This window comes from Protomyces lactucae-debilis, assembly GCF_002105105.1.
Source record: "Protomyces lactucae-debilis strain 12-1054 chromosome Unknown BCR37scaffold_4, whole genome shotgun sequence".
Classification (NCBI taxonomy): Eukaryota; Fungi; Ascomycota; class Taphrinomycetes; order Taphrinales; family Protomycetaceae; genus Protomyces; species Protomyces lactucae-debilis.
In genome coordinates this window covers 50,136-63,937 of record NW_024467996.1, presented here as the reverse complement: position 1 = coordinate 63,937, position 13,802 = coordinate 50,136, and the positions used below count along the sequence as shown (strand labels likewise).

General features: G+C 52.3%; 4 protein-coding genes across 4 annotated transcripts; 1 reads left to right on the top strand and 3 right to left on the bottom strand.

The window, feature by feature from the left end:
• Positions 1 to 119: 119 nt before the first annotated feature.
• Positions 120 to 5,747, bottom strand: BCR37DRAFT_391231 (armadillo-type protein; the record flags this gene model as incomplete). The annotated part of the gene is made up of 2 exons (XM_040870974.1): positions 120 to 5,120; positions 5,160 to 5,747. 2 exons carry the CDS (start codon positions 5,745 to 5,747, stop codon positions 120 to 122), a joined length of 5,589 nt encoding a protein of 1,862 aa, XP_040726932.1.
• A 138-nt stretch (positions 5,748 to 5,885) lies between these two features.
• Positions 5,886 to 7,075, bottom strand: BCR37DRAFT_377118 (galactose-binding domain-like protein). The gene has a single exon (XM_040868736.1). The coding sequence runs from the start codon at positions 6,942 to 6,944 to the stop codon at positions 5,943 to 5,945; it is 1,002 nt and encodes a 333-aa protein (XP_040726931.1). The 5' UTR covers positions 6,945 to 7,075; the 3' UTR covers positions 5,886 to 5,942.
• Positions 7,076 to 7,345: 270 nt separating this feature from the next.
• Positions 7,346 to 12,731, top strand: BCR37DRAFT_385885 (Sec23-binding domain of Sec16-domain-containing protein; the record flags this gene model as incomplete). Its single annotated transcript, XM_040870396.1, has 2 exons — positions 7,346 to 10,278; positions 10,319 to 12,731. The coding sequence occupies 2 exons, from the start codon at positions 7,346 to 7,348 to the stop codon at positions 12,729 to 12,731; spliced, it is 5,346 nt and encodes a 1,781-aa protein (XP_040726930.1).
• Positions 12,564 to 13,791, bottom strand: BCR37DRAFT_237511 (transport protein particle subunit trs31). The gene has a single exon (XM_040866536.1). The coding sequence runs from the start codon at positions 13,437 to 13,439 to the stop codon at positions 12,792 to 12,794; it is 648 nt and encodes a 215-aa protein (XP_040726929.1). The 5' UTR covers positions 13,440 to 13,791; the 3' UTR covers positions 12,564 to 12,791.
• Positions 13,792 to 13,802: the final 11 nt, after the last annotated feature.

Here is a 13,802-nt window from a genome sequence, read left to right as displayed (position 1 = left end):
GGTATGTTGGTTCGGTACGCGACCCTCGGAACCTTGGAAGGCGGCCTCTCTGATCAGATGGATCATGCCGCCACGGTCGTCCATGCCATGAAATTCATTGAACTACATTACGCCAAGCTCTATGCCTCGTAGTCAGCAAGGCCCTTGCTCAAATCTATCTGAGGTGCCTTGATACCTCCGCCGTTGGATTGAACCACACCATCTCCTTCATCTTTCAGGAAAGTCTCAAGTGCAGCCTTGTCATTTGGTTGCAAGCTTGAGATGAGCTGCCTCGATGAAGCAGCATCACGTTGTACAAGGCTCAATACCCTGCCTCGCAAAATCTGTTTCTCATTGGCATCCTTTGATTTCGACCGCTGGTATACAATAGCAAGGGGTAGTATCAAGCTGAGCATTGACGAGAGCGCAGCACCCGTAGCCATGTCAGCAAAGTCAGCAAGAAGCTGCAAGGCCATAAATTGCGTATGGCTCTCCCTCTTGAGGCACAGCTTGGCCAGTCCACTCAGAATGTATTTGCAAAGTTGAGGCAGTCGATCCTTTGCCGTCAATAGGGAGCGAATAGCTCGTGATGCGGAAGCCGACTGCTTTGATCCAAGGCTATCCAATAGCAAGCCACTGACATCTTGGAAAAGAGCATCGTTGCTGCTGAGATAGCCTCCAAGTGCAGTAAAGAGGATTGTGATGGCCAAAATCTTGTTCTCGATGGCTTCTGCTCCCGTAGGCCCAATCGCTTGCAAGCTCTCAATAAGATACCGAATCGGACCCAACAACATCCCGGCTTCACTCTCGTCCTTGTGCAAGAATGCAGCTATATTGTCCACTAAATGCTTGAATGCTGGCAAAGTGGCAGAAATAAGTGCATGATGTGTCGCAGCACTTGTAAACAGATTGGCAAACACATGAAGCAGAGAATTGTAAAGGTCCAGCCGGATCATGCTTGGGAATTGTTCCGCCATTCTGACAAAATTGGTGAGACAGACGCGCGCCAGAGGTGGCAGATCTGGGCCGACGTGCACAGTCTTTGCTACTGCATCGGATCGATCCCAGGAAAAGGCAATGGTGAGCGGCAAGAGTGTCAACCGAGCCAAATCGAACAGCTGATCCACGAACTCTTGAAGCTTCTCATGACTCGTTTCTCCTTCATCATTGGTTGCGAGCGGGTGATGCTGCGCCAGACTCGTAGCGATATCGACAATAATGATTTGTGATGCCGGCTTCTCGGTTAATAGCAACCGCCCAAGCAGGTCACCAATTTCCGTGAAGATAGGCTCAGTATAGACAACTGAGCCACATATTGACGGCTTCATAAAGTGCTTCATAGCGGCTAGCACTTCCGCATTGTTGGCGGTATCGCTTTCCAAGGAGGCTTTAGTCAGTGCTTCAAAGCAGATGCCAAAGAGAACCATGAAGAACGCAGCTGGCTCATCCCGATAATTTATATCTTCCGCTTGCGAGCGATGGCCATGCCCCTCGAGAGCATCGAAGACGACGTCCTTGTCTTGCTCAATTAGTGTTGCTATCGCATGGACGAATTTGAGCCAGGCTGTGTCGTAGAAGCCGACCATGACAACGCGACTGAGCGCATTGTACTGAACTTCCATCGAATTGCCGGAGGTTGTTGGCTCAAATTTGATGCTTGCATATTGCTTCAAGGCCTCAAGCCACATGGGCGTCAACTCCGAAACATACGGTGCCACGACATGAACCAAATAATCTTGCCGTCTGCTTGAGATTTGAAGTTCAGCCCAAGCAGACAAGACTGCAATTTTGAGCATAGCTCGAGCATTTTCTGCCTGTGCAGGACGCGGCCCATCATCTTGCAATCGAAATTGATCAAGTGCCGCCGTCAACAACTTCAATATTCTGCCCATGCGCGAGACTTCCTCGACGATACCACTTGCCGTGAATTCAGCGCAGACATGCACACCAAGGGCGGCTACTTCAGGATGACATTCTGGCGCAAATGCAGGCGTCAGTGCAGAACCGAGCTGTGCTTGATATTGCTCCAAGAGTGCAACTTCGGGGAAGTCAGGGTCCCGCAAGTCTTTGAAGTGGACGATGATGCTCCGCAAGAAGCGCAATCCTTCCAGCTGCAGCTCGCGCACTTTTGAGGTCGATGCACTGAATGCCATCCGCACGAGATCTGCAACCCGCGTTCCGAGCGTAGCTGATGGCACTGCTAGAACCAACGAATGAAGGCATTGAAGCGCAAAGAGGCGGGTCTGCCAGCATAATGATTCCGCTTTTGTGCCATCGCCACCGTCAGCATTTCCGAAGGATGAACCCTCATCTTCAACTGAAGCTTCGACCAATGTAGGTTTTCGCACGCCATCCTTTGTAACTTCGGAAAGCCGCTGTCTGACCAGAATTTGCTGAAATAGCTCAATCCAATATTGATGCTCTCGACGAGTTTGATCAAGCCAAGCACGAATAATGTCCTTGATCGTGTTCCAATCTGGTCTGCTGTCTAGCAAGAGCCAGAGAGCCGTATCGAAGCGCGAGGTGACGCTCGAATGCCGCACGACAGCATTTGCATTCACTTTCATTAGTTCATACAGACCGTCAGCTGTTGCCTCCTGAATCAAAGGGTCGGCATTTCGCAAGTGGTAGTGCAGACTGACGATGTAAGTGGTCAAGTCGAGCTTCTTTGCTGCGTACAATGCCAGGTGCTGCGTGCAAATAAGACCGTCGGCAATAAGTCTATTCGACGTTGTGACAACCAATTCATTGACCAGAGTCAGTAGCTGGTCACGCGCAGAATTATCGTCTTCCAAGTCTGGTCCAATGATATTGATGAGACTGTCGGCGTTTTGGGCCACCAAGTGAAGGCAGTCAAAGTCGATTGCCATATTGCTGGATGCTAGCGTACCGGTGTCGGGGTCAAGCACATCAGTTACGTATAGCTGGAGGAGCAAAGTCAGCGTATCATTGACGTGCGCCGAGTAATTCAAGCCAGACGCCTCAACAACAACAACAAGCGCCTCGAGGGTATAGAAATGCACCACCGGATGAGGATCGGCAGCAAGACTCAGTAAAACATTGAGCACAGCTCGAAGGTGGTACACCGCCGCAATGCCACCGAGTCTGCGGTATATTTGACCGAGAGCCGTTACACAACCAGCTCGGACTGTCGACTCACGATCATTGACAATTCGATCAATGACTTCATTGACCTTGAGCGTGGCATTGGCCTGGCCTCCAAAGCTTGCAAGGCGACCCATCGCAGCAGCAGCCGTATTCCGTAAGGTACTGTCGGAAGATGACAGACTTTCGATGAGAATATCATTCATTGCCTGGAGCACACGAGGCTGAATGAAACTAGCCTCTTCTGGTTCGAGGGCTGCCTTGAGTGCAGAGACACAATTAAATAAGACTGCCATACGACGACCTGGATTGCGGCTGTTTTGTTGAGCATTGATGAAACTGCCCATGCGAGCTAGTAAAGACTCTTGTACAGCAGGTGCCTGTTTGTGAAATGTCTTACCAAAAAGCCCGATGGCTAGGTTGGCAGACGCAGTGCTAGCTGGCATAGATTCGTCTGCTTCACCTTCAACGTAGAGGTGAAGATAGTCATGCTCAATGCCTGAACATATGGGTGTATCGAAGAGCTTATCAATAGCGTCAAAGTGACTTTGCAATTCGCCAGGCGCAAGACCATAGGCATAATTATCAGCGGAGCTCCAAATGCTAACATACCCCAATACATGTGCCGCGTCGCCCTCAGCTGGATTGGCAAACGTTCGCAAAGCTGTTGGAACGAGGTCTTCGTCTGCAAGCGGGGCTCCCATTGTCAGCAACTTGCCGGCACACATCCAAACGCGTCTCTTGACCAGATGATGAAGATCAGCAATGGACATGCTAAAGATCTGCTCGCTCTGCATATCGGCTGCCGAAACTTGCTCTTCGACGATGCGCAGGTATGCTAGGGAAGCACTGACCATCGATGACAAGCGCTTCAACACGTCGGCAGTACACAAGACTCGGCAATTGCAGAGAAAAGCGTAAATGCTGCCGAGGGTGCAGTCCCGCACATGCAGCAAGAAAGGATGTTCAGAGACTTTGCGAGCTTCTTTAGCCACTGGACGCGGTAAAGCATTGCGCCACAGAAGCAAGAGCTGAGCGAGATGACTGCGCACGAAGTTTGGACCAAGTGTCTGCAGTGCGCCAATGAGAGCCCAGGCGACTTGCACTTGGATGGCACTTGTCTGCAAGTTTGACCTGGCAGAGTTTTTGAGTGTGTCGGTCGCAAGCTGGAACAAGGTACTGGCAAATTTGTCGATTTCCACGTAGAGCGGTCGTTCAACACCTGCTCGTAAGATTGCCGAGACTGTGAGTGCATAGCCCACCGTATCTCTATTCTGGGCCGGATTCGCTGGATCCGCGACGAGTTTGAGCTCGTCCTGAAGGCGCGTGGTGAACATGGTGAGCATAGTCGGCAACAATGTTGGTACATTGAGCGCGACATCCCTCAATAGAGCAGCCGTCGCAACTTGAACAGAGTGAACAGAATGCGTCGCAAGGAAATATACTGGATCCAGTTCCAAGTCTGGTGGTGTTAGAGAACCGAGAGATCCAATGAGAGCCGCCATTTCTGCTAGTGCGGGCACAATGACATGTTTCGAAGGTGCAGCCCGGAGAAGCTCGACTATACTGTTGATGGCTTCAAGCTGATGTTCTTGATCGAGTGATTTTCGCAAGGCTTTGAGCAATATTCGCACATGCTTCCTCGCTGTCAAGATTTTGTGCTTCTCCTCCATGGCTAAACCAAGCAGTAGATCATTGAGAACAGAATGCATGATGACCTTGTAATGCACATTGATCCAGGTTCGGCCCATGCGTTTGAATAAATCGAGGTACACACCAACAATCACGCTGGATGTCGTCCGACCCTGAGACCGAGCATACGTGTTGGATAGCGATGCCACTCCTGCTTGGACCATTGAGCTGACGCTGTCGTCTGGCATTGGAGCATTAAACTTTTTGACTAGCAAGGATGCCAAACACACAGACGTCGCGGTACGTGCTTGCTGAGGAAGCAACGACAGGATACTTTTCAATAGCGTTGTTCGAAAAACTTCTTCAGTGGTGACTGTTGAGTACAGGATGATCGCATTCAAGACCTGTTCGTTAGAAATTACACAAGAAGCATCAGGACATACATAACGCGAAGCGACGCCAACGACTGTGGCACGATCCGTAATCAGTGGGCGAATCAGCTTGAGCAAGTCCCTCTCCAGATTCTCAGTCAGTTTCCCCATGTTGATGACAGCTTCGAGCGTTTTGAGCGCTGCGACTCGTAGATTGATTGGTGCAGAAGACGGCTTGATGATTTTGATCAAGACGACAATGCCTTCTGCCTGGAGTGACACAATATCATGACCCATGCTGCTGAAGATTGCTTCAAGAATACACAGCAAGGTAATGCGTATCCGGTCATCGCGTTCTTTGCTCAAAATTGTAAGAAGCTTGTTGGTCACTTCAAATGGACTCTTGTCATACTTTGACAAGACTGCAATAAAACACCGTGCCAGCAAAGTCCGATGTGCCCGCTGAAAGACTGTGTGAGATGTAGCTGCGATGAGATCGTCCAAGACGACAGAGGCCTGGGCACCTAGAACTGCCGGGTCAAGGACAGCAAGGTGCCGATGGTGGCTTGCGAGTAATTGCCAAAATGCCAAGGTCTGTTTTTCAGCAGGCAGCTTTGATGCTTTGACAATCTCATCTGCAAGCAGCTGGACACTCGCCATGTCTGCTGGAGACTCCACGAGACTAGTGCGTGTTTTGTGTTTGTTGGTCGCTGTGTCGCGTCGTCGCCAAAGTTTGACACTCGCAAATGACGAAACGCGCCTCGGTGGCTCAAGGTCAAGGACATGTACAGGAGTACAAGAGTAGACGGACATGGTCTAGTTGATCCATATCTGCTATGACCTTGCGAATTTATTCTAAATACGTCTTCCGAAAGCCCTGACTCGCTTGATGCCACCGTCAGGGTGCATGCAGACCTTGATGTGCGTAGCGGGCCCTGCTCCCGAGACTTGGTATTCGTGCTCAATATCAGCTTTGGTCGGGCTTCGTTCAACAATGCGTGCCCACTTGGCAGACTCCAGCGCATCTGCAGCATCACTCTCTGAGGCTGTTGCAGATACCTCGACACTTTGTGGATAATTGCCCCTGAAATGGATCGTGTCCACCACGATACGTTCTAGCTCAGTAGCACCGCCGAGCTTGAGGATGGCCCAGTCATAATGGCCTGGTGCACGAGATCGAGATGTCTCCCATCCGTCACTCATGTCTTGACCTGTGCCTGGCAGGATCAAGTTTTGAATGCGGCCAAAGTGCTGGTCGGAGCAGTGAAGAGCAATACCGCCATTGCGGACCGACGCCATGTCGAGAACGACAGACTTGTCATCTGGGAATGTAGGCTTGACTTTACCATAAAGTCTGAAGCGTGCTACACCACCATCTGGGTGTTGATGTAGACGAACATGTGTGAAGAGCTCAGAAGCTGGCTTGGCTAGCTGGAAGAAGTGGCGCTGGGAAGGCCCACAAGGGGTCTTGGCGATGACTTCAGACCACTTTGCTTTGTCCACATCCTGTCCCTCCTTGAGGATACAGCCATCTACAGAGATAGCAGGTGCTTCATTACCGTTGAAGAAGGCTGTGTCTATCTCGCAGGCCTCGATGTAGCCAGTCACGCCCAGCTTGATGATGACCCAGTCTGTGGGCTGCTGATTGTGCCGCTTTGTCTCCCAGCCATCAAACCACTTGCCACTTGGCACGTACAGGTCTGGTTTGAAGACTGGGGGTTTTGGGTTGATGAGATTGCTTGCCTCTGCAAAGAACTCGTCTGAGCAAGCTAGTGTTTCGCCGCCGACAGCAGCAGAGATGAGATCAATGAGGTTGCCATTCATCTGGGCTTCTTCTACGCGATTCACGGCTGTCATATTAGGAAGCGAAGTATAGCAGACGATTAGAGTATAGCTGTGATCTAGCAAGATACTCACAATAGGGACAAGAGAGTGTTCGGGCTAATGCGAGCTTGAAGCAGAGTGCAGAGTGCCAGGGTCAGCCAGAATCGAACCAATCGACCTCCACTTGCAACTGAACTGATTCGAAGTTCGAACTTCTGCGGAGAATGGCGCAGGCAGAGAAATGCGCCACAGGACACGCAGGCGACGCGCGACGACGGCAGCACAATTGACAGCTCCAACGCTCAACGGCCTAGTGGACCCAGCCTCTGTTCTGAGAAGGTGATCTGGCATTGCTGGAATCAGTGCTTGTCTGCAGACTTCGTGGTGAGTGGCAGGCCTCGGATTAATAGTCACCTCGAGCTACACGGCCGAATATGTCGGGCTTCAATGCTGCTATGCTACCGTTGATGCTGGAAGAGGAGAGCCAAGGAGTAGACAAATCTCGAAAAGACAGCGTCATGCATATATCAACAAGATCTGCGGTCGTACAATCATCTCAGGCCTTGTCAGAACCTGTAACGGCAGACGTGACAACGGCCAATATTAACAAGCCGGATCCACACGGGCCCGCCCTATTCGACACACAGGCAATTATCCAACAGGATGAAGAAAGTGCTTTATTTGACGCTTTGGTCACCGGAGAGACGGAAGTGAACAAGAATGACGAGAATGTGACAAAGATCGAGGACGAAGCAACCTTCTTTGACAAGGTAGCTTCGCCAGCATTAGCTCCAGAGGCAAGTGCTTTTCCGGAAGCACTCTCTGAGAGTACTGTCCCTATAAACTTCGTTCAGAAAGCACCATTGAGCCCAACTACATCGAAAAATTCTCAGGGGGCAGAGCAAGAGCAGGAGCAGGAGCAGACCAGTTTCTTTGATGCAGTCAAGCCACTTGGGTCTGAACCAATGCAGTCTCTGGTATTGCCTCCATCGCAGAACGCACTCGAGCTAGATGGAGAGGAGGTGGCTCAGTCTGACGCTGGAGACTTCTTCAATGGCCTTGGATCAATGGCGACCACCGCAGAAGTCGAGGTACAATCCGAGCCAGAGACTTTGAAGGAAGAGGACCCGTTCGCCGGCATTGCTCTTGCCTCTCAGACAGTAGCAGTCACCTCCAGCGACAAAGATCAAGCCTCTACTCAAGCACCAGAGTCAACCATGCCCGCAGAAGAAGAGGAATTCGATCTGGACGCTGAGCTTGGAGAATTTGACATCGACGCAGAGCTTGGTGACGAGTTTGCTGAACTGGAGGCCAGTTTTCAGACTCCAAGTGCCGTGGCAAGTCCAAAGCCACCCTCACCCAAAGCGCCCTACGTCAATCCATACCGTCCAACGGGTGAGGCTGTAGCAGCTTACCAGGCAGCTCCGCAACAATCACCGCATGTCTTTACACCAGCCAATGCATCGGCCGCTGGCCGGACCAACGCTTACGCGCCAGCTCAGCAGAACCAGCCAATCATGCCTGCACGCTTCTCTCCAGTACGGCCTTCGAAGCCGTCTACACCATCCTTTGTCAATGCCAAGTCAACCTACACAGACCCATATGCACTACCAGAGTCCTTTGTTGCGCCCAAACGAATGCGACCTCCTACGCATGCTCTCAAAAATGCTCAAAGCGTGCCCGACTTGCGCAACAATCAATATGCTCCACAACAGCCGCGTGCAGCTCCTGGTATGTCATCGTTACGGCAGCAAGCTGCGCCTTCGGCACCGCCCAGTGCTCCGCCCATTGTTCGTCCACCGGCTGGCAATCGGTACGTTTCGATGCCGCAGGTATCTCAATTGAATCGTGCTGGTCAGCAGCATTTAATACAGGGGCAACTACCACCACAGCAGCAGCAGCAGCAGCAGCAGCAGCAGTATAAACCGTCGCCGTACCAGCCTGCGCAGGCTCTTGCCGTGCAACCTCAAGTCTTACGGCAGGGACCTCCGACACAACATGGTCAAGCTACGGCACCTCCTGCTCGTTATCATGCTCCGACAGCACCGCAGCAGACAATGCCGTCAAACGCGTATGCAGCACGGCCGCCATCGCTTTCGCGTCCGCCTGCCATGCATGAACGTGGAGACTCAATGGACAGCAATCCTGCCATGAATCAGTATCAGCAAGACCGTCGAGCCTACTCGCCACCTGCAATGCGAAACCCAGGTAATGCACGTCATTCGATGCATCGCTCTTCCTTCGACCAGGATCGTCAACGTCGCTTGTCGAGTGCGTCAGCAAGTACAAGTGATGACAGAGAACATGCTATGGGCCAATATCTGCAAAGTCAGCAAGGTGCAGAGCGAACTATGTATTTGGACCAGTTCTCGGTTGTGGAGGAGGAGATTACAGCGTCGCAGCTACAACAAGGCAGGCCACCATCGGGTTATACGCCGCCTCAGCAGCAGCTACAATTTGGTTCACAGCAGCAGAGACAGTATGCCCCGCCGCCACCGCAACAGCAGTACGCTTCACAGCAAGCTTCTCAGCATTCGTCTGCGGCTGAGGAGCAGCCCGAGCAGATCCGTCCACCGCCGCCGCCGCAACAACAGCGCTCAAATTATGCTCCTGCATCGCACGCTGATGTTTCGCAGCAAGTTCAACAGCATCCTTATGCTCCTCAGCAGCAGGACTCCTATGGTCCTTCATCACAGAGAGTCGAGGCTCAAGGTCCCGTACAGCTAGTCTCTGACCACAATGGACCACCTTCGCGCGAGCAGTACATCCCCTCTGCACGTACTTCACCGGACCAATCGAAAGGCCCGTTCGGTCGACGTTCGCTCGATGCAGTGCGACCCGCCAAAGCTGCACTAGAGATGAGTCGACCCAATTCGCGTGCTTCTAGTTCTGGTCGAGCGGCTGCTACAGAGCCCTCCTTCAGTCCGCGTCCTGCGAAGAGTAGCCTCTACCACCCAGGTGGACCTGTGCGTGCCAGCAGCGCTGCACCTTCGCGTGGTGCTACCATGTACGCCATGACGACCTCTTCTGATGCAAGTCGGACGCTTGATAGTCCGCATCCCAAGGCAAGATTTGCCTTTGGAGGCAAGTTGGTTGTATGCTCTACTGAGCAGCCCAATGCCTTTTCGCATGCGTCAGCAATCCCTCGGCCAGTGACGGTCATGGCACCCGATTCGACACTTGCTTCCTCGATGTTGAGTGACTTTGTTGGTCCTCTAGTACATGGCAAGCAGAATGCTAAGCAAAAGAAGAGTGAGGCTCAGGCGTGGTTCACGAGTAGTGCTGCATCAACACAAGATGACAATTTGAGGTTGCTCTATCGACTGTTGGCTCTTATGCTAGAGCACAACGGACAAGTCCTTCAGACGTGAGACACTCCCTTTTGGCCGTCGCACAGCTAACATCAGGCCGGTTGCTAGAACGATGTTCATTGCAGAACTATGCCCTGAGATGAAGGGAACGACTGATGCTGACGATAGCGCCAATTTCCGCATTCCAGCTGCCATGCTACAGCCTGTTATCCCTGAGGGTGCTCGTGTGCTGTCATCTCAAACATTGACAGATGTTTCGCTCAAGACTTTATCTGACTTGTTGATTTGTGGCAAGCAGGCTGCTGCTTTACAACATGCATGTGAGCATCGTCTGTGGTCGCATGCTTTGTTGATCGCCTCGCGCTTGGACGGTGACGCGTGGATTTCAGTGGTCCGAGAATTCACCCAGGCAGAATTTGCCGAAAGCTCTGAAGCTGCACAAAGCTTGAGCTTCCTGTACAAATCACTGGCCGTTCGCAATACTCAGGACTTGGCACAACTTGGCGCGAGTGACTTCCAGTATGGCTCACGATCTTGGCGCAAATCGCTTGCCATGCTCCTTGCCAATGATAAGCAAGCTCTGTTGACATTGCCTGCTTTTGCCAATGCATTACTGGCTCAAGGTCAAATCTTCCCGTCACTCATTTGTCAGGTCCTTCTTTGCAAGCCCGCAGTAGCCTCTAGTCTGCTTGACGAAGGGACGGCGTTCCTGTTCAAGAATCTGGACGTCCTTTCTGGCAGGTCTGGTTCGCGGGAGTACAATGCTGCCTTTATGTGCGCCCAGACGATCGAGCTGCTTACGGTGCTTGTACAGCCCAAGTTTGCGGGATACGTGCCACTCATGTCGCACAAGCTTCAGCATGTCCAGCTTCTGGCTGACTGTGGCACATACGCACAAGCGCATCGATACTGTGATGCACTGACAGCCACGTTGAAGCAGCTACCACGACAAGGCCAAAAGGATACCGTTCACATCCAGCCGGCATTTATTGAGCAATTGAAGCAGCTCACCATGCAACTTGATGCACTGTCGAGCGACGAGGCGGGTGCATGGCTTACGGGTCGTGTATCGAAAGGCAAGATGGATTCCATCTGGGGGTCTCTTGAGGGCAAATTCAATAAATTTATCGCTGGCGATGGATCACCGAATGTAGATGGCTCTTCAGACGTGGCCACAGGAGGAGGTGTCCTTGGCAAAGGTCCCTTTGCACACGTACTGCCGACACCAACAATCAGTCGTATTGGAAGTGCTGCTGATTTGACATATGGAGGCAGTGCCGCTGCCTCACCTGTACACGAGATGCAACCGCAGCCATTCGCATCGGGTCCGTATGTGGAAAAAGTGCCTGCTGGGTATGGTATGCAAGCGGCTCATGTGCCAAGTCCATATGCTCCAACGCAAGGCGGAACATCACTGAGACGTGAGACAAGTGGGTATGGTAACAATGCATACGCACCAGCTCAGCAACAACAGCAATCCAGACCATTCTCGCCGGCTGTTGGTAATTATGCCACAACGGAACCGCAAGGCTTGGGCATTGTTCGCCAGGGATCGTATTCGGAGAGGGAACCTTACAATCAAGAGCAAGGACAGCAACGGCCAGGTCAACAGTCTTCCTATGGTGGTTATGTGCCAAGTCGTCGCGAGAGTGAGGATGGTGTTGGTCAACAGCAACGGTATACGCCTGCACAACCACAACAGCGATACGCACCGCAGCAGCTTGATCAGGCTAGTGAAGCTCGTGATGCAGTTGAGAGCAGATACCAGCCTGCCCCTCCCATTTCGGAAGCTAAAACAGAGACTGAGCAGCCTGCGACGCCGAGTGGAGACGCCAGCAAGGAAGCTGAAAAGTCCGACAAGACGAAACAAAGTGAAGCGGATAAAGCTGCAACTGCCAGTCCGAAATCTACTTGGCTTGGTGGTTGGTTCAGCAAGAAGGAAAAAGCCCCCGTTGAGCAAGCGAGTAAACCTGGCGAAGCGCCAAAGGTGCACAAGGCTAAGCTGGGTGAAGGCATGTCATTGGTGTACGATCCTGTTACAAAGAAGTGGACGAACCCGAAAGGATCCATGCCAGAGGAGAAGACGCTTGCTGGCCCTCCTCCACCGTCTATGAAACCCAAGGCAGCTGCTGGACCTGGGGGCATGCCACCTCGTGCACAAGCAACCCCTTCGCAAAGCATGTCTGCACCATCGAGTCAAGCGCCTGTCTCTGCAGCAGGAACGCCACCTATGAGGCCACCAGCAGCAGCGGCTGCTGCTATACCCATCGTATCTGGCAACGCTGATGCAGATCTCGCTGCGATTCTTGGAGCGAGTAGTAAACCGCGACCGCGACGAGCGGGTGCTGGTCCTCCCGGGGGTGGGACACCGCCGTCAACAGCTGTTGGGGAGGAAGACGATATGCCTTTGCGTGGGAGTGCAACGATGCCAAACAGACGCAAGCCGCGCGCCAAGGGTCGGTATGTGGATGTCTTTTCTGAAGGTGCACCAGCAGAAAAAGCTGCTTGAATTTTGTTGTAGCTAGATGTAGACCACAAGTTGTCCTCATTGCATGCTTCATCATGATTTTTAGCTCAAGAAGGCCTCCCGCTGCATGACGGAAGCATCGAGTTTGATGAGGAAGACGCTCTTCAATGGCAACTCTGGCGTTGCTGCTGCATGAGCTGTCACGCTGCAAGGGAAACCAGCAGCATCGAGACAGCCCTCCAGGATGCCAGCAATAAAAGCTGCACAAGAGAGAGCACCCAACTCCTTGGGTGTACTGATGAAGGAACAAACAAGTGGTGCATTGTCATAAATCATGTACTCGTCACTCGCATCGCGGGCCTGTTCAAGCGCATCCGCTGGCTTATTGAAGAGTGATCTCCAGAGAGTCCCTGAGACCCACTGTAGCATGCCAAGTAGTCTATGTTCGCGCTTCCTTGAACGCGCTGGGTCACGACAGCAAGAAAGATCGAGGGCGCGCACACCGACGCGGTACCCGTGGTCTGCGAGTTTCCGTTCTAGTTCAGGCACACCTGTGCATGTCTTATGGAGCTGTTGAACAAGAGCAGAGAAGAGAAAAGCGAGGGCAGAGAGGGATGTTTCTTGCTTTGCCGTGCGTTGTAGGTTGCGCGCGTAAATGTCTGGGCGTGCATTGGGCGACGATGTGGATGCGGTGCTAGTCAGAGCTGGTCTGTTGGGAGAGAGCGATGCGATGGCGAAGGGCTGCGCCATGATCCCCTGCTCCAACTATGGGTGTCTACCTGTGAGTAGTAGTACAGTAGTCGTACCTGGTTGGTCGTCGTCCTCTTCAACATTTTCGCCCTTCATCCTCTCGACGCAACATCGACATCCAATGGCCAGCTGGTTCAGACTCTCAGACGAGACAAGGGAGCGTCTTGCTACCCTCATCGAGTTCTCCAGGGTCACTTTGCACTACACCTACATCCCTATGTACGAGCCCTGGCGCAGAAGGCACTTTGACTAATACACACAGGATCATCTACCTCGGATACACGCGCTCCAACCCGCGGCCAGAACTGCTCAGGTACTTTCTCATGAAGCATGAGTACATAATTGCTGACATGTCTTACTAGG